At 46.8% G+C, this 24,978-nt stretch overlaps 2 protein-coding genes across 2 annotated transcripts in view; one reads left to right on the top strand and one right to left on the bottom strand.

Annotated features, from left to right (window-relative positions):
* LOC118367661 (transmembrane protein 145-like) overlaps nucleotides 1–19,047 on the top strand; it is a 48,258-nt gene extending 29,211 nt beyond the window's left edge. The window contains exons 6-15 of the mRNA XM_052494733.1: nucleotides 1,756–1,840; nucleotides 2,587–2,658; nucleotides 6,489–6,557; nucleotides 6,867–6,947; nucleotides 8,341–8,419; nucleotides 13,014–13,107; nucleotides 13,884–14,056; nucleotides 14,723–14,843; nucleotides 17,236–17,424; nucleotides 17,608–19,047. Coding sequence (XP_052350693.1) covers nucleotides 1,756–1,840; nucleotides 2,587–2,658; nucleotides 6,489–6,557; nucleotides 6,867–6,947; nucleotides 8,341–8,419; nucleotides 13,014–13,107; nucleotides 13,884–14,056; nucleotides 14,723–14,843; nucleotides 17,236–17,424; nucleotides 17,608–17,847 — 1,203 coding nt within the window. The 3' untranslated portion in view covers nucleotides 17,848–19,047. The remainder of the gene's footprint in view (nucleotides 1–1,755; nucleotides 1,841–2,586; nucleotides 2,659–6,488; nucleotides 6,558–6,866; nucleotides 6,948–8,340; nucleotides 8,420–13,013; nucleotides 13,108–13,883; nucleotides 14,057–14,722; nucleotides 14,844–17,235; nucleotides 17,425–17,607) is intronic.
* A 3,336-nt stretch (nucleotides 19,048–22,383) lies between these two features.
* Nucleotides 22,384–24,436, bottom strand: mrpl17 (mitochondrial ribosomal protein L17). Its single transcript, XM_035751546.2, has 3 exons — nucleotides 24,056–24,436; nucleotides 23,175–23,243; nucleotides 22,384–23,015 (listed from the first exon to the last, which is right to left on the bottom strand). Exons 1-3 carry the CDS (start codon nucleotides 24,227–24,229, stop codon nucleotides 22,755–22,757), a joined length of 504 nt encoding a protein of 167 aa, XP_035607439.1. The 5' UTR covers nucleotides 24,230–24,436; the 3' UTR covers nucleotides 22,384–22,754.
* Nucleotides 24,437–24,978: the final 542 nt, after the last annotated feature.

Below are 24,978 nucleotides of genomic sequence, written 5' to 3'. Positions count from 1 at the left end.
ACATGGCCCCAGGGACTCTCCCCGTCTCGCCCAGCCTTACCTCGCCTGCACACTGCCAATATAATCCATGCCTTCCACCCTCTCTCAGTTCTTACTCTCTCTGTCTTTCTCTCATTCTTACTCTTTCTTGTTCACTCACTCTTTGAATCTCTCTTTCTCTGCGTCACTTCATCTCCTCTCACTGCTGTCTCTCAATGTTTCTCTCTCTCCCTCCAACCCAGTCCTGCCTGTCTCCTCTCTCTCCCTCCAACCCAGTCCTGCCTGTCTCCTCTCTCTCCCTCCAACCCAGTCCTGCCTGTCTCCTCTCTCTCCCTCCAACCCAGTCCTGCCTGTCTCCTCTCTCTCCCTCCAACCCAGTCCTGCCTGTCTCCTCTCTCTCCCTCCAACCCAGTCCTGCCTGTCTCCTCTCTCTCCCTCCAACCCAGTCCTGCCTGTCTCCTCTCTCTCCTGTCTCTCAATGTTTCTCTCTCTCCCTCCAATCCAGTCCTGCCTGTCTCCTCTCTCTGCCTCTCAATGTCCTGCCTGTTTCTCTCTCCTCCAACTGCTCTCCTGTCTCCTCTCCTCCCTCCCAGTCCCTGCCTGTCTCTTCTCACTCCAACCCTGTCCTGCCTGTCTCTCTCTCCCTCCAGTCCAGTCCTGCCTGTCTCCTCTTTTGTGAACCCAGTCCTGCCTGTCTCATCTCTCCCTCCAACCCAGTCCTGCTGATCCTCTCTCTCCCTCCAACCCAGTCCTGCCTGTCTCCTGCTCCCTCAACCCAGTTTCTCCTCTCAGCTCCCTCCAACCCAGTCCTGCCTGTCTCCTCTCTCTCCCTCCCTCCAACCCAGTCCTGCCTGTCTCCTCTCTCCTCCCTCCAACCCAGTCCTGCCTGTCTCCTCTCTCCCCCAACCCAGTCCTGCCTGTCTCCTCTCTCCCTCCAACCCAGTCCTGCCTGTCTCCCTCTCCCCCTCCCTCCATTGTCTCCCTCACTGCTGTCTCTCAATGTTTCTCTCTCTCCCTCCAATCCAGTCCTGCCTGTCTCCTCTCACTGCTGTCTCTCAATGTCTCTCTCTTTCTCTCCTCACTGCTCTCCGTCTCTCTCCCTCTCTCCCAGCCCTGCATGTCTCTTCTCACTACTCTCTGTCTCTCAAGTTCTCTCTCCCAGTCCTGCCTGGCTAGTATTGATTTTGTGACAGTGCACGGCTCATGCTCCTCACTCCTCTGATGGAGGTACTGAGATCGAGTCTTGGCTGGCAGATGAAATCAAAGTTTCTCACTTACAGCACAACAACACAAACTCTAGAGGCTTTGAACTCCTCTCTGTGAAATGAGCTCTTTGTGCACTCACTGTCGCTCCATCTAACTCCCTCTCCCTCTCCCTCTCCCTCTCCCTCCATCTCCCTCCCCTCTCCCCTCTCCCTCTCCCTCCATTTAACTCCCCCTCTCTCCCTCTCCCTCTCCCTCTCCCTCTCCCTCTCCCTCTCCCTCTCCCTCTCCCTCCATTTAACTCCCCACTCTCTCCCTCTCCCTCCATCTAACTCCCCACTCTCTCCCCTCTCCCTCTCCCTCTCCCTCTCCATCTAACTCCCCGCTCTCTCCCTCTCCCTCTCCCACTCCCACTCCCTCCATCTAACTCCCCGCTCTCTCCCTCTCCCTCTCCCTCTCCCTCTCCCTCTCCCTCTCCCTCTCCCTCTCCCTCCATCTAACTCCCCTCTCCCTCCCCTCTCCCTCTCCCTCTCCCTCTCCCTCTCCCTCTCCCTCTCTGTCTCTGTCTCTCAGGGGGAAGGTTTGCAGCTGGAGTATGAGATGAAGCTGACCAATGGCCAGTCTTTCTGGACACAACATTTCTCTGCAGACGAGTTTGGTGAGAACGACACAGATTACAGAATGAACGTTAATGGCTCGTCCAACACTATTTAACACGGCCAATAAAGCATATTAAAATGAACAAATTATTACAACGAAGGAATGGATGAATGAATTAATGATGATGGATTAACATGAGTGGAATGGGTAAAAAGGAAACGCAGTTTAGAAAAACAATATTAAGCTACTCTCTTATTCTGATGTTCTAATGACCTCTCTCTTTCTGTCACTCTCTTTTCCCCTCCCTCCCCCTCGTTCTCATCACCATCTCACACCCTCTATCTGCCCTCTCTCTCGTGCTTTTGATTTCACCCTCCATTTCTCCCTCTCTTTCTCCCTCTCTCTCTCTTTTACCTCTCTCTCTCTCTCTCTCTCCTTATCTCCCTTTCTCTCTCTCTCTCTCTCTCCTTATCTCCCTCTCTCTCTCCTCTTATCTCTCTCTCTCTCCTCTTATCTCTCTCTCTCTCCTTATCTCTCTTTTTCTCTCTCCCCATCTCTCTCTCTCTCTCTCTCTCTCTCTCTCTCCTTATCTCTCTCTCTCTCCTTATCTCTCTTTTTCTCTCTCCCCTCTCTCTCTCTCTCTCTCTCTCTCTCTCTCTCTCTCTCTCTCTCTCTCTCTCTCTCTTATCTCTCTCTCCTTATCTCTCTCTCTCTCTCTCCTTATCTCGCTCTCTCTCCTTATCTCTCTCTACCTCTTTACCTCTCTCTATCTACCTCTCACTAACCCCATGCCTCTATTCTCAGGGATCCTGGAAACTGACATCACGTTCCTGGTTATCTTCTCCCTGGTCTTCATCCTCTCATGTTATTTTGCCTGTAAGTGCCTGAGGAACAACATCAGATCTCGTCTTCCTCACACCAGAAAAGCACTTAGCAGCCAATCCTAACCTGAGATCTCTGCTCTTAACTCCCATCTTCACACAAATGTCTCATTGTCATTAATGCACCAATGCACCAAACGTCAGAATTAGTGCTAGTCCTTTCTGGAATGAAGACAAAGAGTAGAGGATTAGAGCTTGTCATTATGGAGTCATGGGGGCATGTCTTTCTGGAATGAGGGAAGAGTAGAGGAATAGAGCTTGTCATTATGGAGTCATGGGGGCATGTCTTTCTGGAATGAGGGAAGAGTAGAGGATTAGAGCTTGTCATTATGGAGCCATGGGGGCATGTCTTTCTGGAATGAGGGAAGAGTAGAGGAATAGGGCTTGTCATTATGGAGCCATGGGGGCATGTCTTTCTGGAATGAGGGAAGAGTAGAGGAATAGAGCTTGTCATTATGGAGTCATGGGGGCATGTCTTTCTGGAATGAGGGAAGAGTAGAGGAATAGAGGGAAGAGTAGAGGAGTAGAGCTTGTCATTATGGAGCCATGGGGGCATGTCTTTCTGGAATGAGGGAAGAGTAGAGGAATAGAGCTTGTCATTATGGAGTCATGGGGGCATGTCTTTCTGGAATGAGGGAAGAGTAGAGGAGTAGAGCTTGTCATTATGGAGTCATGGGGGCATGTCTTTCTGGAATGAGGGAAGAGTAGAGGAGTAGAGCTTGTCATTATGGAGTCATGGGGGCATGTCTTTCTGGAATGAGGGAAGAAGAGGAATAGAGCTTGTCATTATGGAGTCATGGGGGCATGTCTTTCTGGAATCATTATGGAGTCATGGGGGCATGTCTTTCTGGAATGAGGGAAGAGTAGAGGATTAGAGCTTGTCATTATGGAGTCATGGGGGCATGTCTTTCTGGAATGAGGGAAGAGTAGAGGATTAGAGCTTGTCATTGTGGAGCTGGGGGCATGTCTTTCTGGAATTATGGAGCTTGTCATTATGGGGGGGGCATGTCTTTCTGGAATGAGGGAAGAGTAGAGGAATAGAGCTTGTCATTATGGAGTCATGGGGGCATGTCTTTCTGGAATGAGGGAAGAGTAGAGGATTAGAGCTTGTCATTATGGAGCCATGGGGGCATGTCTTTCTGGAATGAGGGAAGAGTAGAGGAGTAGAGTTTCTGGAATGTCTTATGGAGTCATGGGGGCATGTCATTATGGAGTCATGGGGGCATGTCTTTCTGGAATGAGGGAAGAGTAGAGGAATAGAGCTTGTCATTATGGAGTCATGGGGGCATGTCTTTCTGGAATGAGGGAAGAGTAGAGGAATAGAGCTTGTCATTATGGAGTCATGGGGGCATGTCTTTCTGGAATGAGGGAAGAGTAGAGGATTAGAGCTTGTCATTATGGAGCCATGGGGGCATGTCTTTCTGGAATGAGGGAAGAGTAGAGGAATAGGGCTTGTCATTATGGAGCATGTCTTTCTGGAATGAGGGAAGAGTAGAGGAATAGAGCTTGTCATTATGGAGTCATGGGGGCATGTCTTTCTGGAATGAGGGAAGAGTAGAGGAATAGAGCTTGTCATTATGGAGTCATGGGGGCATGTCTTTCTGGAATGAGGGAAGAGTAGAGGAATAGAGCTTGTCATTATGGAGTCATGGGGGCATGTCTTTCTGGAATGAGGGAAGAGTAGAGGAGTAGAGCTTGTCATTATGGAGTCATGGGGGCATGTCTTTCTGGAATGAGGGAAGAGTAGAGGAGTAGAGCTTGTCATTATGGAGTCATGGGGGCATGTCTTTCTGGAATGAGGGAAGAGTAGAGGAGTAGAGCTTGTCATTATGGAGTCATGGGGGCATGTCTTTCTGGAATGAGGGAAGAGTAGAGGAATAGAGCTTGTCATTATGGAGTCATGGGGGCATGTCTTTCTGGAATGAGGGAAGAGTAGAGGAGTAGAGTTTGTCATTATGGAGTCATGGGGGCATGTCTTTCTGGAATGAGGGAAGAGTAGAGGAATAGGGCTTGTCATTATGGAGCATGTCTTTCTGGAATGAGGGAAGAGTAGAGGAATAGAGCTTGTCATTATGGAGCCATGGGGGCATGTCTTTCTGGAATGAGGGAAGAGTAGAGGAATAGGGCTTGTCATTATGGAGCATGTCTTTCTGGAATGAGGGAAGAGTAGAGGAATAGAGCTTGTCATTATGGAGTCATGGGGGCATGTCTTTCTGGAATGAGGGAAGAGTAGAGGAGTAGAGCTTGTCATTATGGAGTCATGGGGGCATGTCTTTCTGGAATGAGGGAAGAGTAGAGGAATAGGGCTTGTCATTATGGAGCCATGGGGGCATGTCTTTCTGGAATGAGGGAAGAGTAGAGGAATAGGGCTTGTCATTATGGAGCATGTCTTTCTGGAATGAGGGAAGAGTAGAGGAATAGAGCTTGTCATTATGGAGTCATGGGGGCATGTCTTTCTGGAATGAGGGAAGAGTAGAGGATTAGAGCTTGTCATTATGGAGCCATGGGGGCATGTCTTTCTGGAATGAGGGAAGAGTAGAGGATTAGAGCTTGTCATTATGGAGCCATGGGGGCATGTCTTTCTGGAATGAGGGAAGAGTAGAGGAGTAGAGCTTGTCATTATGGAGTCATGGGGGCATGTCTTTCTGGAATGAGGGAAGAGTAGAGGAATAGAGCTTGTCATTATGGAGTCATGGGGGCATGTCTTTCTGGAATGAGGGAAGAGTAGAGGAGTAGAGCTTGTCATTATGGAGTCATGGGGGCATGTCTTTCTGGAATGAGGGAAGAGTAGAGGAATAGAGCTTGTCATTATGGAGTCATGGGGGCATGTCTTTCTGGAATGAGGGAAGAGTGGCCCCTCTCTGGTGGAGGAACTTGTCATTAGGGCTGAACATGTAGCCGGGGAAAGTAAAGTGGGGCAGATGAAGGGAAGGCAGATGTGACAGAGTTAAAATATGGAGTATCTTCTCAGATAATACAGCCCATGTGTCTACAAACACACAGACTCCTGCTGCACATACTAATGCCTAATACACCACTCCCCTCCCTCTCATTCTCTATCCTTCTCTTTACATTATCATCTCTGTTTTTGTGTCTCTGTCACTGCATCTTTTCCCTCTAACCCACCGCTCTCTCTCTTTTCATCTGTCTCTCTCTCTCCTCTTCATCTGTCTCTCTCTCTCCTCTTCATCTCTCTCTCTCTCTTCATCTCTCCTCTTCATCTGTCTCTCTCTCTCTTCTCTTCATCTGTCTTTCTCTCCTCTTCATCTCTCTCTCTCTTCTCTTCATCTGTCTTTCTCTCCTCTTCATCTCTCTCCTCATCTCTTCATCTGTCTTTCTCTCCTCTTCATCTCTCTCCTCATCTCTCTCTCCTCATCTCTCTCTCCTCTTCATCTGTCTCTCTCTCTCCTCTTCATCTGTCTCTCTCTCTCCTCTTCATCTGTCTCTCTCTCTCCTCTTCATCTGTCTCTCTCTCTCCTCTTCATCTCTCTCTCTTTCCTCATCTCTCTCTCCTCTTCATCTGTCTCTCTCCTCTTCATCTCTCTCCTCTTCATCTGTCTCTCTCTCCTCTTCATCTCTCTCTCTTTCCTCATCTCTCTCTCCTCTTCATATGTCTCTCTCTCCTCTTCATCTCTCTCCTCTTCATCTGTCTCTCTCTCTCCTCTTCATCTCTCTCTCTCTCCTCATCTCTCCCTCCTCTTCATCTGTCTCTCTCTCTCCCCTCTTCATCTCTCTCCTATTCATCTCTCTCTCTCTCTCCTCTTCATCTGTTTCTTTCCTCTTCATATCTCTCTTTATTTGTCTCTCGCTCTCTATCTCTCCTAGATAATCTGAAAGGAAGGCAGCTTCTCCATACGACATATAAGATGTTTATGACTGCGGCTGGTGTAGAGGGTGAGTGTGGACCACAACTCCACTCATACACACACACACACACACACACACACACACACACACACACCCACAGGCGGCCGGCTGCAGCAGCATCACCATCTGACTCACACACTGCAGTCGTTGGCATCTCAGACATGGTAATGACTCCTTCTGATTATCATAGATATTAACCTCTGCTTCAGCACCATACAGATAGCTCCCTGTCTCTGTGTAGGGTAGGACTGCTGCTGCTATATGCAACTCTGCAGTGCAGAACAGTGAAATATCCCTCTCTCTGTCTCTCCCTCTCCTCCCTCCTCCTCCCCTCAGTTGTCAGCCTTCTGTTCCACTGTATCTACTGGGGCCTGTATGCCAGAGATGGAGTGGGCAACGGCAGTCTCAAGATAATGGGTGAGTCTGATCATCACAAACACCCTGATAAAAGATGTAATCCAGAAACACCCTGATAAAGGATGTAATGCAGAATCACCCCGATAAAGGATGTAATGCAGAATCACCCTGATAAAGGATGTAATGCAGAATCACCCTGATAAAGGATGTAATACAGAATCACCCTGATAAAGTATGTAATCCAGAAACACCCTGATAAAGGATGTAATGCAGAAACACCCTGATAAAGGATGTAATGCTGAATCACCCTGATAAAGAATGTAATGCAGAAACATCCTGATAAAGGATGTAATGCAGAAACACCCTGATAAAGGATGTAATGCAGAATCACCCTGATAAAGGATGTAATGCAGAAACACCCTGATAAAGGATGAAAGCAGAAACACCCTGATAAAGGATGTAATGCAGAATCACCCTGATAAAGGATGTAATGCAGAAACACCCTGATAAAGGATGTAATGCAGAATCACCCTGATAAAGGATGTAATGCAGAAACACCCTGATAAAGGATGTAATGCAGAATCACCCTGATAAAGGATGTAATGCAGAAACACCCTGATAAAGGATGTAAAGCAGAAACACCCTGATAAAGGATGTAATGCAGAAACACCCTGATAAAGGATGTAATGCAGAATCACCCTGATAAAGGATGTAATGCTGAATCACCCTGATAAAGGATGTAATGCAGAAACACCCTGATAAAGGATGTAATGCAGAAACACCCTGATAAAGGATGTAATGCAGAATCACCCTGATAAAGGATGTAATGCAGAAACACCCTGATAAAGGATGTAATGCAGAAACACCCTGATAAAGGATGTAATGCAGAAACACCCTGATAAAGGATGTAATGCAGAAACACCCTGATAAAGGATGTAATGCAGAATCACCCTGATAAAGGATGTAATGCAGAAACACCCTGATAAAGGATGTAATGCAGAAACACCCTGATAAAGGATGTAATGCAGAAAGACCCTGATAAAGGATGTAATGCAGAAACACCCTGATAAAGGATGTAATGCAGAAACACCCTGATAAAGGATGTAATGCAGAAACACCCTGATAAAGGATGTAATGCAGAAACACCCTGATGAATGATGTAAAGCAGAAACACCCTGATAAAGGATGTAAAGCAGAAACTTTCCCACACAACCCATGCAGTGTAAGAGAGTGCACACGAGAGGATGAGTGTGTCCTTATTTGGGTGTGTGTTGCAAGTGTGTGTGAGCGTGTACTGGAGTGAGTGAGTGACCTGATTTCAGGTTCTGGTATGATGTTACATATTCAGATACAATAACCTACTTACAGTAACCTTTCTTTCACTCTCTGTGGGGTTCTCATTTTCTTCCCTCCTTCTTGCCATCCCTCTCTCTCTCTCTCTCTCTCTCTCCAGGGAAATTACTGTTCTCTGTCAGTTTCCTGGTGTTCCTGCTGATGCTGATCCTGCTGGGAAAAGGCTTCACTGTCACCAGGTAGGGAGTGTGTGTGTTTTTGTGTATGTCTCTCACACTGTGTCTGGTCTCAGGCCATCTCACCTATGCTCTCAGGGTCAGAGCTACAGTAGCTGTCCCAGCCTTAATAACACCCTCTACCCTAGGGGACATGTCAGTCTAACTGCTTGGCTGGCTGACAGGTTCACTGCTTACAGTGTGTCTCAGGATTAAATCCTCCAGCCACTCTCTCTGTCTCCTTCTAACTCGTAACCAGTAGGCCAGTCTCTCTCTGTCTCCTTCTAACTCATAACCAGTAGCCCAGTCTCTCTCTGTCTCCTTCTAACTCATAACCAGTAGGCCAATCTCTCTCTGTCTCCTTCTAGCCCAGTCTCTCTCTGTCTTACTCCTTCTAACTCGTAAACAGTAGGCCAGTCTCTCTCTGTCTTACTCCTTCTAACTCGTACCAGTAGCCCAGTCTCTCTCTGTCATACTCCTTCTAACTCGCACCAGTAGCCCAGTCTCTCTCTGTCTTACTCCTTCTAACTCGTAACCAGTAGCCCAGTCTCTCTCTGTCTTACTCCTTCTAACTCGTAACCAGTAGCCCAGTCTCTCTCTGTCTTACTCCTTCTAACTCGTAACCAGTAGCCCAGTTTCTCTCTGTCTTACTCCTTCTAACTCGTAACCAGTAGCCCAGTCTCTCTCTGTCTTACTCCTTCTAACTCGTAACCAGTAGCCCAGTCTCTCTCTGTCTTACTCCTTCTAACTCGTAACCAGTAGCCCAGTCTCTCTCTGTCTTACTCCTTCTAACTCGTAACCAGTAGGCCAGTCTCTCTCTGTCTCCTTCTAACTCGTACCAGTAGCCCAGTCTCTCTCTGTCTTACTCCTTCTAACTCGTAACCAGTAGCCCAGTCTCTCTCAGTGTTACTCCTTCTAACTCGTAACCAGTAGCCCAGTCTCTCTCTGTCTTACTCCTTCTAACTCGTACCAGTAGCCCAGTCTCTCTCTGTCTCCTTCTAACTCGTAACCAGTAGGCCAGTTTCTCTCTGTCTCCTTCTAACTCGTAACCAGTAGGCCAGTCTCTCTCTGTCTCCTTCTAACTCGTAACCAGTAGGCCAGTCTCTCTCTGTCTTACTCCTTCTGACTCGTAACCAGTAGCCCAGTCTCTCTCTCTGTCTTACTCCTTCTAACTCGTAACCAGTAGGCCAGTCTCTCTCTGTCTTACTCCTTCTAACTCGTACCAGTAGCCCAGTCTCTCTCTGTCTTACTCCTTCTAACTCGTACCAGTAGCCCAGTCTCTCTCTGTCTTAATCCTTCTAACTCGTACCAGTAGCCCAGTCTCTCTCTGTCTTACTCCTTCTAACTCGTAACCAGTAGCCCTGTCTCTCTCTGTCTCCTTCTAACTCGTACCAGTAGCCCAGTCTCTCTCTGTCTTAATCCTTCTAACTCGTACCAGTAGCCCAGTCTCTCTCTGTCTTACTCCTTCTAACTCGTACCAGTAGCCCAGTCTCTCTCTCTCTGTCTCCTTCTAACTCGTAACCAGTAGGCCAGTCTCTCTCTGTCTTACTCCTTCTAACTCGTAACCAGCAGGCCTGTCTCTCTCTGTCTTACTCCTTCTAACTCGTAACCAGTAGGCCAGTCTCTCTCTGTCTTACTCCTTCTAACTCGTAACCAGTAGCCCAGTCTCTCTCTCTGTCTCCTTCTAACTCGCAACCAGTAGGCCAGTCTCTCTCTCTCTGTCTTACTCCGTCTAACTCGTAACCAGTAGCCCAGTCTCTCTCTGTCTTACTCCTTCTAACTCGTAACCAGTAGGCCAGTCTCTCTCTGTCTTACTCCTTCTAACTCGTAACCAGTAGGCAAGTCTCTCTCTGTCTCCTTCTAACTCGTAACCAGTAGGCCAGTCTCTCTCTGTCTCCTTTTAACTCGTAACCAGTAGGCCAGTCTCTCTCTGTCTTACTCCTTCTAACTCGTAACCAGTAGCCCAGTCTCTCTCTGTCTTACTCCTTCTAACTCGTAACCAGTAGGCCAGTCTCTCTCTGTCTTACTCCTTCTAACTCGTAACCAGTAGGCCAGTCTCTCTCTGTCTCCTTCTAACTCGTACCAGTAGCCCAGTTTCTCTCTCTGTCTCCTTCTAACTCGTAACCAGTAGGCCAGTCTCTCTCTGTCTTACTCCTAACTCGTAACCAGTAGGCCAGTCTCTCTCTGTCTTACTCCTTCTAACTCGTAACCAGTAGGCCAGTCTCTCTCTGTCTTACTCCTTCTAACTCGTACCAGTAGCCCAGTCTCTCTCTGTCTTACTCCTTCTAACTCGTAACCAGTAGCCCAGTCTCTCTCTCTGTCTCCTTCTAACTCGTAACCAGTAGGCCAGTCTCTCTCTGTCTTACTCCTTCTAACTCGTACCAGTAGCCCAGTCTCTCTCTGTCTTACTCCTTCTAACTCGTAACCAGTAGGCCAGTCTCTCTCTGTCTTACTCCTTCTAACTCGTAACCAGTAGCCCAGTCTCTCTCTCTGTCTCCTTCTAACTCGTAACCAGTAGGCCAGTCTCTCTCTGTCTTACTCCTTCTAACTCGTAACCAGTAGCCCAGTCTCTCTCTCTCTTACTCCTTCTAACTCGTAACCAGTAGGCCAGTCTCTCTCTGTCTTACTCCTTCTAACTCGTAACCAGTAGGCAAGTCTCTCTCTGTCTCCTTCTAACTCGTAACCAGTAGGCCAGTCTCTCTCTGTCTTACTCCTAACTCGTAACCAGTAGCCCAGTCTCTCTCTGTCTTAATCCTTCTAACTCGTACCAGTAGCCCAGTCTCTCTCTGTCTTACTCCTTCTAACTCGTAACCAGTAGCCCTGTCTCTCTCTGTCTCCTTCTAACTCGTACCAGTAGCCCAGTCTCTCTCTGTCTTAATCCTTCTAACTCGTACCAGTAGCCCAGTCTCTCTCTGTCTTACTCCTTCTAACTCGTACCAGTAGCCCAGTCTCTCTCTCTCTGTCTCCTTCTAACTCGTAACCAGTAGGCCAGTCTCTCTCTGTCTTACTCCTTCTAACTCGTAACCAGCAGGCCTGTCTCTCTCTGTCTTACTCCTTCTAACTCGTAACCAGTAGGCCAGTCTCTCTCTGTCTTACTCCTTCTAACTCGTAACCAGTAGCCCAGTCTCTCTCTCTGTCTCCTTCTAACTCGCAACCAGTAGGCCAGTCTCTCTCTCTCTGTCTTACTCCGTCTAACTCGTAACCAGTAGCCCAGTCTCTCTCTGTCTTACTCCTTCTAACTCGTAACCAGTAGGCCAGTCTCTCTCTGTCTTACTCCTTCTAACTCGTAACCAGTAGGCAAGTCTCTCTCTGTCTCCTTCTAACTCGTAACCAGTAGGCCAGTCTCTCTCTGTCTCCTTTTAACTCGTAACCAGTAGGCCAGTCTCTCTCTGTCTTACTCCTTCTAACTCGTAACCAGTAGCCCAGTCTCTCTCTGTTTTACTCCTTCTAACTCGTAACCAGTAGGCCAGTCTCTCTCTGTCTTACTCCTTCTAACTCGTAACCAGTAGGCCAGTCTCTCTCTGTCTTACTCCTTCTAACTCGTAACCAGTAGCCCAGTCTCTCTCTGTCTCCTTCTAACTCATAACCAGTAGGCCAGTCTCTCTCTGTCTTACTCCTTCTAACTCGTAACCAGTAGGCCAGTCTCTCTCTGTCTTACTCCTTCTAACTCGTAACCAGTAGGCCAGTCTCTCTCTGTCTCCTTCTAACTCGTACCAGTAGCCCAGTTTCTCTCTCTGTCTCCTTCTAACTCGTAACCAGTAGCCCAGTCTCTCTCTCTGTCTCCTTCTAACTCGTAACCAGTAGGCCAGTCTCTCTCTGTCTTACTCCTTCTAACTCGTACCAGTAGCCCAGTCTCTCTCTGTCTTACTCCTTCTAACTCGTAACCAGTAGGCCAGTCTCTCTCTGTCTTACTCCTTCTAACTCGTAACCAGTAGCCCAGTCTCTCTCTCTGTCTCCTTCTAACTCGCAACCAGTAGGCCAGTCTCTCTCTCTCTGTCTTACTCCGTCTAACTCGTAACCAGTAGCCCAGTCTCTCTCTGTCTTACTCCTTCTAACTCGTAACCAGTAGGCCAGTCTCTCTCTGTCTTGCTCCTTCTAACTCGTAACCAGTAGGCAAGTCTCTCTCTGTCTCCTTCTAACTTGTAACCAGTAGGCCAGTCTCTCTCTGTCTTACTCCTAACTCGTAACCAGTATGCCAGTCTCTCTCTGTCTTACTCCTTCTAACTCGTACCAGTAGCCCAGTCTCTCTCTGTCTTACTCCTTCTAACTCGTAACCAGTAGCCCAGTCTCTCTCTCTCTCTCCTTCTAACTCGTAACCAGTAGGCCAGTCTCTCTCTGTCTTACTCCTTCTAACTCGTAACCAGTAGGCAAGTCTCTCTCTGTCTCCTTCTAACTCGTAACCAGTAGCCCAGTCTCTCTCTCTCTGTCTCCTTCTAACTCGTAACCAGTAGCCCAGTCTCTCTCTCTCTGTCTCCTTCTAACTCGTACCAGTAGCCCAGTCTCTCTCTGTCTTACTCCTTCTAACTCGTACCAGTATCCCAGAGAGTGTGTGTGTGTGTGTGTGTATTCATCTGTCTGTGTGAAAGCTAACCTCCCTGTGTGTATCCGTCTCTGTCAGGGCGAGGATCAGCCACAGTGGATCTGTCAAGCTGTCCATCTACATGACAGTCTACACCGTCACCTATATCATCCTCTTCATATACGAGGCAGAGGTACTGCAGTCTACACTACAGAACTGCTGCTGCTACACTCCTACTGTCCATGCTATAAGTGAAGGGCCAGTGTATGACGGTCTACGTTTCAACCGGGGATTCCTGTGTCCCACAACACTATGTTAGCCTACTGAGTTGAAGTCTACGTATTAGCTCTAGGAGCTAGTCTTCAGGTCTCGGGCACGGTTACTCATCAGCCGAGCATGGATCACAGAATCACCTCCATTACAAGTGTAAAATGTGCTCTACTATAATTTAGAATGGGTCCCTCTTGAAAATGAGGTTCACATATCATGGAACCTCCTGGTAAGATAAAGGTGAAATTAAAGGGACCTACTCCTGATGTACTGTAGTATACAGGGATAGGAGTTTCTTACCCAGCCTGTTGGTGCCTAGCACTGGCCCTGTACATACATAATGCAGGGGACGACCGAGGGTAACCCTGTTTGACCAATGATATCCAGTCTCTGGCCTGTGAAACTGAATACATAGCCCGCAAGCAAGAGGCACTGTCAATGACCCAGTTGTAGAGAAGTGTCAATGACGCACAAACAAACAAACATACATGTACACGCACACACTTGCAGACACAGTCACCAACGAAAATGAGTAGATTTCACATCCCAACATGTCAGCAGACCACAGGCTGTTACAACACATGCTGGGGAACGTATTGTAACACACCTCTCTGCTATATGAGGGTAAAGTTAGTAGGTTGATTAGTAGGGTGCGGTCCATTAGAGTGGTTGTATGATGTAAGTGTGTGTGTGTCTCAGTTCTTTGACCCAGGTGAGGTGCTGTATGCATATGACAGCCCGGCGGGCTACGGTCTGATGGGTCTCCAGCTGCTGGCCTACGTGTGGTTCTGCTACGCCGTCCTGATCTCCCTCAAACACTACCCTGAGAAACAATCCTTCTACATCCCCTTCTTCACGGCATACACACTCTGGTGAGAGGACATAGCCCTACAACCCTTCACTCTCTGCATGCAGTTATTCTCTGTCAGGTTCATCAACTTCATTCCCTAAAAAGCATTACACCCGATAAACTCCCCGTCTCCCTTATCTTTCCACTTCTCGCTTGCTCGTCTTAAATCCGTCCTCCTCCGCCTCTCGTTTCCTTTTGTCACAACTCCACCATATTCATTTTTTTCTCCTCCTTCTTTTACATATCTCACTCTCCCCCTTCCCTATCTCTCTCTCTCTCTCTTAATAATCTCTCTCTCTCTCTTAATAATCTCTCTCTCTCTCTCTCTCTCTCTCTCTCTCTCTCCCTCATTAACTCTCTCTCCTCTCTCTCTCTCTCTCTCTCTCTCTCCTCTCTCTCCCTCATTAACTCTCTCTCTCCTCTCTCCCTCATTATCTCTCTCTCCTCTCTCTCCCTCATTATCTCTCTCTCCCTCATTAACTCTCTCTCCTCTCTCTCCCTCATTATCTCTCTCTCCTCTCTCTCCCTCATTATCTCTCTCTCTCCTCTCTCCCTCATTAACTCTCTCTCCTCTCTCTCCCTCATTATCTCTCTCTCCCTCATTAACTCTCTCTCCTCTCTCTCCCTCATTATCTCTCTCTCCTCTCTCTCCCTCATTATCTCTCTCTCCTCTCTCTCCCTCTGGCAGGTTTTTCGCGGTGCCCGTCATGGCTCTGATAGCTAACTTTGGCATCCCTCGCTGGGCACGGGAGAAGATCGTCAACGGCATCCAACTGGGAATCCACCTCTATGCTCACATCGTATTCCTCGTTAGTACCCTTCATCTCTCTACACACTCACACACAGGCATGCATGTACGCCCACATACACACACTGCCTCACTGTAGACGTTAATTATCTCGAAGACCTCATCGCCCGCCTCGTTAGTAACCCCCTGCCCTCCACACGCAGGCACGCACACACTCACCTCCCTTTTAAATATCTGTGAGTCATATCTCTCTGTCCTCTGCGTTAGTTCACTCCCAATCCCAGACTTCTGCACCAGACCGAGGCTCTCGGTACCAGACTTCTGCACCAGACTGAGCCTCTCGGTCCCAGACTTCTGCACCAGACTGAGCCTCTCGGTCCCAGACTTCTGCACCAGACTGAGCCTCTCGGTCCCAGACTTCTGCACCAGACTGAGCCTCTCGGTCCCAGACTTCTGCACCAGACTGAGCCTCTCGGTCCCAGACTTCTGCACCAGACTGAGCCTCTCGGTCCCAGACTTCTGCACCAGACTGAGCCTCTCGGTCCCAGACTTCTGCACCAGACTGAGCCTCTCGGTCCCAGACTTCTGCACCAGACTGAGCCTCTCGGTCCCAGACTTCTGCACCAGACTGAGCCTCTCGGTCCCAGACTTCTGCACCAGACTGAGCCTCTCGGTACCAGACTTCTGCACCAGACTGAGCCTCTCGGTACCAGACTTCTGCACCAGACTGAGCCTCTCGGTCCCAGACTTCTGCACCAGACTGAGCCTCTCGGTCCCAGACTTCTGCACCAGACTGAGCCTCTCGGTCCCAGACTTCTGCACCAGACTGAGCCTCTCGGTCCCAGACTTCTGCACCAGACTGAGCCTCTCGGTCCCAGACTTCTGCACCAGACTGAGCCTCTCGGTCCCAGACTTCTGCACCAGACTGAGCCTCTCGGTCCCAGACTTCTGCACCAGACTGAGCCTCTCGGTCCCAGACTTCTGCACCAGACTGAGCCTCTCGGTCCCAGACTTCTGCACCAGACTGAGCCTCTCGGTCCCAGACTTCTGCACGAGACTGAGCCTCTCGGTCCCAGACTTCTGCACCAGACTGAGCCTCTCGGTCCCAGACTTCTGTACCAGACTGAGCCTCTCGGTCCCAGACTTCTGCACCAGACTGAGCCTCTCGGTCCCAGACTTCTGCACCAGACTGAGCCTCTCGGTCCCAGACTTCTGCACCAGACTGAGCCTCTCGGTCCCAGACTTCTGCACCAGACTGAGCCTCTCGGTCCCAGACTTCTGCACCAGACTGAGCCTCTCGGTCCCAGACTTCTGCACCAGACTGAGCCTCTCGGTACCAGACTTCTGCACCAGACTGAGCCTCTCGGTACCAGACTTCTGCACCAGACTGAGCCTCTCGGTCCCAGACTTCTGCACCAGACTGAGCCTCTCGGTCCCAGACTTCTGCACCAGACTGAGCCTCTCGGTCCCAGACTTCTGCACCAGACTGAGCCTCTCGGTCCCAGACTTCTGCACCAGACTGAGCCTCTCGGTCCCAGACTTCTGCACCAGACTGAGCCTCTCGGTCCCAGACTTCTGCACCAGACTGAGCCTCTCGGTCCCAGACTTCTGCACCAGACTGAGCCTCTCGGTCCCAGACTTCTGCACCAGACTGAGCCTCTCGGTCCCAGACTTCTGCACCAGACTGAGCCTCTCGGTCCCAGACTTCTGCACCAGACTGAGCCTCTCGGTCCCAGACTTCTGCACCAGACTGAGCCTCTCGGTCCCAGACTTCTGCACCAGACTGAGCCTCTCGGTCCCAGACTTCTGCACGAGACTGAGCCTCTCGGTCCCAGACTTCTGCACCAGACTGAGCCTCTCGGTCCCAGACTTGTGCACCAGACTGAGCCTCTCGGTCCCAGACTTGTGCACCAGACTGAGCCTCTCGGTCCCAGACTTCTGCACCAGACTGAGCCTCTCTGTCCCAGACTTCTGCACCAGACTGAGCCTCTCGGTCCCAGACTTCTGCACCAGAGCCTCTCTGTCCCAGACTTCTGTACCAGACTGGGCCTCTCGGTACCAGACTTCTGCACCAGACTGAGCCTCTCGGTCCCAGACTTCTGCACCAGACTGAGCCTCTCGGTCCCAGACTTCTGCACCAGACTGAGCCTCTCTGTCCCAGACTTCTGTACCAGACTGAGCCTCTCGGTCCCAGACTTCTGTACCAGACTGAGCCTCTCTGTCCCAGACTTCTGTACCAGACTGAGCCTCTCTGTCCCAGACTTCTGTACCAGACTGAGCCTCTCGGTCCCAGACTTCTGTACCAGACTGAGCCTCTCTGTCCCAGACTTCTGTACCAGACTGAGCCTCTCTGTCCTTTGTTAGTGACACATTCAGATATTGTACAGACAATATTCTGAATATGATACATTCCTCCCATCCATCCCCTCTCCCCCCTCCTTGCCTCGCCACAGGCTATCACTCGGCCCTCTGCAGCCAATAAGAACTTCCCATACCACGTGCGGACCTCTCAGATCGGGATCCTGCTGTCTAGTCCGAAGGCGGGTGTGGCGAGTGAGAGTTTCCCCCACCATGCCTATGGGAACAGCTCCTTCCTGGGCGACTCCCAGCCCAACTTCACAGAACTCTTCTCCATACAGTCGGTGAGTGGATGTATGATCTGAGGAGGATCTAACTGATACTAAGGTCCGATATAGTCCATGTAACACTCCAGAGGTGTTAGAGCACAGAGGAAGTTGTCAGAGAAGGATGTGGTAACTGATATTGTGACAAATACAACCCAGCGTGACCCTTAACCTTTCAACCTTTACCTCCCTCTCCCTCAGGGCCCAGTGAAGACGGTGGAGGAGACGGTGGGCCGGAAGGGACAGGAAGTGCAGAGGAACAGTGAGCATAAGATCATCACCACCACGGCCGACCTGTCGTCACCCACCTTCCCCCCACTCCCTCCCCCCATGCTCCCCCGCCTCTCTGCCCACTCCCCCCCTCCCCCTCCACGACTCCCCTCTCACTTTACCGAGTACTTCAGCATGCAGGGGGGAGGGGGCGTGGGCACCAAGGCATGAGACAGACAGAGAGAAAGAGGGACACAGAGAGAAGGAGAAAGATCGAGAGGGAGGTGGAGGAAGATCAGGTAGCACCGAAAACAGGTCAAGCTATGTATAGCCACGAGGGAAGGAGGGAGGGATATGAGGAGGAAGAGAAGGGGAAGTCATCATAAGCAGACATGTGGAATAGAAGTTTGAAACGTCCCATTTTCACCTCTAAATAGAGAGAATGGGAAATGGCTGTGAGTTAAAGTGCTGTGCTTGTAAAAGAAAAAAGAAGCAATAAATATTTGAACATGAGCAGGTAGAGAGGCACCGGGAGGGAGAGATGACAGAGTGGATGTAGCCTGACCAATAGAATGATAGGAGCGCACAGTGGAGACTGAACAAAACTCCTATGAACACTTTTATTCAAGACTTTATAAGGCATCAATGGAGGGGCTGAGGGAAACGTGTAAATAGCTGAAGAGAATGAGTTCCCATTACTCTAAAATAGTTGCAGAGTTTATATTACAAAAGGGATGTATTTTTCCCCACATTGTCAAATTCCAAGTGGTGCTGTGACCATTGCAGTTCTCATGCCATTACATTGTACAAGAGTAAAATGTTCACTCATATCCTGAAACAATACATTCATGTTTTTTTCTTCATGTTTGACAGATGTTGTTAACACACAATATTGAATTTCTCCATATATAATATGTTGGGATGATTTATATTCTTAGATATGCTGATTGCTCCAGGCTATAGGATTGATATACTGATGTTTAAGTGTACAATGTTCAGTTTACTGTGGACCACTGAGGTACTGCTAAAACAAGCATGTCTCTAAACTGATTATACTCCATGTGCTCATACAGTGTGTGTGCCTGTTGTACTACTATTCAATAACTTTGTATATTTCATACCATATAGGCTACCGAGGTGTTAATGTCACTTCTTCATCTGGAACCTTATGTCATACTGTCCACAGACAACTGTTTTAACTCAGAATACTACTGTTCAGTTCTCACTGGAGTGCAAGATATTAGCTTGCTCTGAATGTAATTCCTTGATGTATGTAGACCTTGGTGAATGTATTAATGCAATAGAGCACAAGGAAAGGGGTGGTGTTAAAGTCACATTTTATACTTTTTTTTTTTACATAGAAATCATACTTATAGCTTGTTTTATTTTCAATTTCAGCCTCCATCCTTGGGGTATGAACGAACTTCACAACCCCCCGACTAGTATGTAATGATGTCATGTCAACTGTGTGAGGGGCTCATTGTTGTTTCTCCATAAGTAGGAAAAGTAGTTCTTCCTGACCATGAAAAGTCCTGGGCCCATAAACAACTAAAGCAAACCTTTTAGAGTAACTGTGAAAGTAGTAGCACCAACGTCCTGTTTGTCCTGCATGAAGCACTTTAGTGTTCCCCTTCTCTTAGTTTTCTGTTCTGCCATTTATTTCAAAGTGACTTTGAATAGCGCTTTAATCTGGATCATACGTATCCACACACTACATCCAATGATATTCCGGTATCAAATATACAAATATTACCTGTAGATATGTTCATATTAATCAATGTTATCAAGTGTCATTATCAGACATTTAAAAATGTACATGTATCTTAATAACATTAAGTTGATGAAATAGCCTAATGATATCAATGTAAGGGGGGAGGGTGTAATTCATAAGACAGTGTCAAGGCCAATTTACCACCTGTTTCTTCTAAGAAATGGAAATAATGGAAGTAATCAACTACATTGTATTTTTTTTGTATAACTTGTTAATATCTCAGTATGAAGCGTGCAACTCTCTTTAATATTTTTTTTATCCAATCTGTAAAAGAAAAGGTGTGGGGGAAAGAATGGTGGTTAATTGACTGTTTCTAATGGTTGAATTAAGAGCCCTTTATTGTCTTTCTGTAGTAATGTCTGGAGTAGGCTTGGTTTGGTCAGACTGGTACAGCACATGTTATGTACATGAGAACATACAGTCAAAGGTATAATGTAGTCTGTAAAAATGACACTTGAATTAGATTGTTCTGGTGTTCTAAAGGTTTCGTCTCTGTAGGCGTATACAGTCGAAGTCAGAAGTTTACATACACTTAGGTTGGAGTCATTAAAACTCGTTTTTCAACCACACCACAAATTTCTTGTTAACAAACTATAGTTTTGGCAAGTCAGTTAGGACATCTACTTTGTGTATGACACAAGTAATTTTTTCAACAATTGTTTACAGATTATTTCACTTATAATTCACTGTATAACAATTCCAGTGGGTCAGAAGTTTACATACACTTAGTTGACTGTGCCTTTAAACAATTTTCAGGAATTTTCCAAGCTTTGTCATGGCTTTAGAAGCTTCTGATAGGCTAATTGGCATCATTTGAGTCAATCGGAGGTGTACTTGTGGATGTATTTCAACGCCTACCTTCAAACTCAGTGCCTCTTTGCTTGACATCATGGGAAAATCAAAAGAAATCAGCCAAGACCTCAGAAACAAATTGTAGACCTCCACAAGTCTGGTTCATCCTTGGGAGCAATTTCCAAATGCCTGAAGGTACCACGTTCATCTGTACAAACAATAGTACGCAAGTATAAACACCATGGGACAACGCTGATGTCATACCGCTCAGGAAGGAGACGCATTCTGTCTCCTAGAGATGAACGTACTTTGGTGAGAAAAGTGCAAATCAATCCCAGAACAATAGCAAAGGATCTTTTGACGATGCTGGAGGAAACATGGAACAAAATTATCTATATCCACAGTAAAACGAGTCCGAAATCAACAACCTGATAGGCCGCACAGCAAGGAGGAAGCCACTGCTCCAAATCCTCCATAAAAAAAGCCAGACTACGGTTTGCAACTGCACATCGGGACAAAGATCGTACTTTTCTGAGAAATGTCCTCTGGTCTGATGAAACAAAAATAGAACTGTTTAGCCATAATGACCATCGTTATGTTTGGAGCAAAAAGGGGGATGCTTGCAAGCCGAAGAACACCATCCCAACCGTGAAGCACGGGGATGGCAGCCTCATGTTGTGGGGGTGCTTTGCTGCAGGAGGGAATGGTGCACCTCACAAAATAGATGGCATCATGAGGACGGAAAGTGATGTGGATATATTGTAGCAACATCTCAAGACATCAGTCAGGAAGTTAAAGCTTGGTCGCAAATGGGTCTTCCAAATGGACAATGACCCCAAGCATACTTCCAAAGTTGTGGCAAAAAAGGACAACAAAGTTATTGGTGACCTTAATCCTATAGAACATTTGTGGGCAGAACTGAAAATGCGTTTGCGAGCAAGGAGGCCTGCAAACGTGACTCAGTTGCACCAGCTCTGTCAGGAGGAATGGGTCACAATTCACCCAATTTATTGTGGGAAGCTTGTGGAAGGCTACCCGAAACATTTGACCCAATTTAAAGGCAATGCTACCAAATACTAATTGAGTGTATGTAAACTTCTGACCCACTGGGAATGTGATGAAAGAAATAAAAGCTGAAATAAATCATTCTCTACTATTATTCTGACATTTCACATCCTTAAAATAAAGTGTTGATCCTAACTGGCCCAAGACAGGGAATTTTTACTAGGATTAAATGTCAGGAATTGTGAAAAACTGAGTTTAAATGTATTTGGCTAAGGTGTATGTAAACTTCAACTGTATGTCTATTGCCTTTACAGTCCACTTGTCCATGGTTACGGATGCCATTACTTGACTGAATAGATTGATAGACAGGCAGGTTCCATTCATCCTGTACAACAAGCTGCATGATCAACTTATCTATGGTATTTTGTCTATTATACAGAGACACAAGTGGAAGAGCAAAGGGAGAGAACAGGGTTTTATATGCATGACAGACTACAGCACAGCTTCCTGGGTATTTAGAAGGGTCTGGTTAAGAGCACATTACTGAAGCAGTTCGAAATGAATGCATTTTAATGGTGTCAAATTAGGATATTCTGAATACGCTGTACATACACTTTTTGCCAAATTAAAATGGTTGGTTTTATTAGAGGCCTTGTCTGTTTCTTTCATACCTTGGCCACACTGTGAATGTGTATGTTTTATGTGATGTAGAAGGGCAAGGGCATTCATCCAAAACATCTACTCCATCTTGGTATAGGACAATTACTTTTCTGGAACCAACCTCACAATTAGAGCGCTTACAGGCAAGTGGCAAAGGAGAGCCGGTCCAATTGAATGTAATTGCAATAGGTTTGGGGCAATTTAGGCAAGTAGTTACCAGTATGTTAAAACCAAACTCTACAGCAGCTCTTAACAAAACAGTTTGAATCTAAAACAGAATGAGGAAGCTCAAGTGTGATTTTGCCTGATTGAAGGTGGTTGCTTTCATGAAACATCCTGCCTCTATTTGCCACTCTGTTTATTCTTAATCAGTAGAGAGATTAAAAACATGACATCAACCATGATGATAATGAAACGTTTGGGGGACATGTTTCTGAACCGTTAGTGGGATTAATATTTAATCACATCTGTTAAATTCACAGCAGTGCCATGAACAGAACTTTTCATTTGACTAACAGTCAAAATAACAGAACACTTAACATTGTCAAACAATCACATTTATTTTGACACACAACATCCTCATGTTCAGTGGGGTCCACATAAAGTCAAATACTGTGCCAGTCATCTAAAACAGTGTGATCCACCAAAAGTGTTTGGGTGTTTTTCTTATTACACACAAAGCAACACACTGTTTCCAAACCAGGACCTAGTCAGAATCTGTGGACTATAAAAGTTTAGAGAACAACCCACCACTGGGTCCCCTTCTTGGTAAATACAGGGGCTTATTCAGGAGGGAGCAACGTTCCAGAATGTTAATATACTGTAGAACAGACATGACATTCTAAATGTTTCACCATATCAAACACACCCCTGATCTAACACATGTGATGTCAGTGTGTGGCTGGTTGCATTATGCCTCAACCTTGGCTGCTGCCTGCTGTGCCCGCTGTTCTCTGTAGCCTTTGAGGAGCTGGTTGATTAGCGTGAGTTCATTGTCTCGCTTGGCGGTCTGGAGAGGTGGGAACGGGTTGCCTTTATACTCCAGCACGGCCATAGCAGCCTTGTCCAGGTTCTCCCTGTTGGGAATGCGGGCCATCCGGGTGTAGGCTTTGGGCTGGGTCTCAAACCTGGGAGCCAGGACCTTGAAGAGCTTTGGGATCAGGTCCTTTTCCTTAAACCACAGGAGAGAGAGACGGGATGACTGTCTGAAAGAACTAGGAACACACTCATACTAATCTGGTAGATAATAGTACAACAAAGCTGGTGACATTGGGACGGTCTGACTTGGTCATTAAAATACTAACAAAGATCATAAAGAAAGAATATTTACTGTGAGCCAGAAGTTTGCCATTTTCATCGCTTTCTCGTCAGTGTCTCCCTTCTTGGCATAGTCAATCAACTGCAAAACAACATCACACATTGGTCAACATCATCACAAGCTGTCAAAAACTACAGTAGCCTACTAAACAGGGATGGTTGAAGTAGCTGACTGAACTCAACTCCATGGTTATATTTGTTTGATTAAAATGTATGAATTTCAGCAAACAAAGGCACATAACTAGATCGGTACAAGATACGCGTTTCATAATCTACTATTGACCTTGGGCTCAGGTCCTTTTCCTTAAACCACAGAGGAGAGCGCGTAATCAGAGCTGAATTTCTTCCAAGCCAGGACTCCGCTAAACTCCATTGGTGGAGTTCATCAGAAACTTCCTTCACCATGGGAGTTGAGTTTAGTCAACTGGTGGAGTAGCCCAAAGGCCAGCAGATGACAATAGTCTCTTCATCTTACCATCCAAAGGAAATGTATGTAGCCAGCTATACACTCATATCCCCATGGACCGAGTTGTACATAAAATATTCTCCCTTTAGGTTGCAAAGGAGTTGATTTCCTCCTTAACTCAATTTAATGGCGAGAAGGTAAAAGAAAAGAAGACACTGATAAGGAGAAGACACTCCTTATGAAACACCATTTTCCGCCATGTTCTGAATGTTGCCAATCGCGTTAAGCCAATCAGGTTGGAGTAGTCAAAAAATGTTCCACCCCTGGTCTGATTGGCTGAACACGTTTATAGCCGGCTGCATACATTCCTTATGGCCGGTAAAAATGAAACGACTCAATATCGCCATCTGCCTGCCTTTTGAATTACTATTATTGAAGCAGCTGTGTTGAGCTGTGTAAAAGGGTAACGTTACCATCCATGTCCTCACCTTTTCAGCATAGAATCGAACTTCGTCTGCTCTTCCTCGGGTGGTCTCTATCCTCTCGTGTCGAACGAGGCCGGTAAGAATGTTCCGAAGCATGTTTATTCGCGACTCTGGACCGAGACCCATTTTACGGGCCACCCGGCCATGGGATATCAACATCTGAATGGTGAGGCGCATCTTGTCGAGTTCAGACACCTACAAGAGGCTAGAAAGAAAAAAGGAATCAAACCGGTCTTTAAAAATGCAAAAGGATGTTTCTAAGGAAAATTATATTCCGTTATTCTCGTGTAAATTAGGTGTATGTCGCATAACGTGACAAATTTCGCTTGACAATTTTGACATTGCCGGTGCATCAGTTATCGCAGTCTGTGTGGGTGAATGGTGTTACGTGAAAAATAGTTCCACTTTAGGATGAAATGGTTCCGCCTCAAATGTATTCTATTTGTTTCTAGTTGTCATTAATTAATTCATTGTTTTGTTATTAGATATCAGGCCTTTCTATGTGCATAGAGATTTCAAAATGTAAAAAGGTTCATTTCTGATTTGGAAATGTAATCGGAAAAATGGGAAAATATTTAAATGACTTATTTCTCTGCAATATATGATGACACATAGCATAGATATGCAGTACCAGTCAATAGTTTGGACACACCTACTCATAATTGTCTTTATTTTGACTAATTTCTACATTGTAGAATAATAGTGAAGACATCAAAACTATGAAAAAACAAATATGGAATCATGTAATAACCCAATTGTTTTTAAACAAACCAAATCAAAATATATTTTAGATTCTAAGTAGCCACCCATTGCCTTGATGGCAACTTTTCACACTCTTGGCATGGGTCATTGTCCTGTTGAAAAACAAATGATTGTTCCAGAAAGTGCAAACCAGTTGGGATGGCGTATCGCTGCAGAATTCTGTA

Source organism: Oncorhynchus keta, chromosome 34 (assembly GCF_023373465.1).
Source record: "Oncorhynchus keta strain PuntledgeMale-10-30-2019 chromosome 34, Oket_V2, whole genome shotgun sequence".
Lineage (NCBI taxonomy): Eukaryota > Metazoa > Chordata > Actinopteri > Salmoniformes > Salmonidae > Oncorhynchus > Oncorhynchus keta.
The sequence above is the reverse complement of the archived record's forward strand: the minus strand, read 5'-3'. Positions and strand labels throughout refer to the sequence as shown.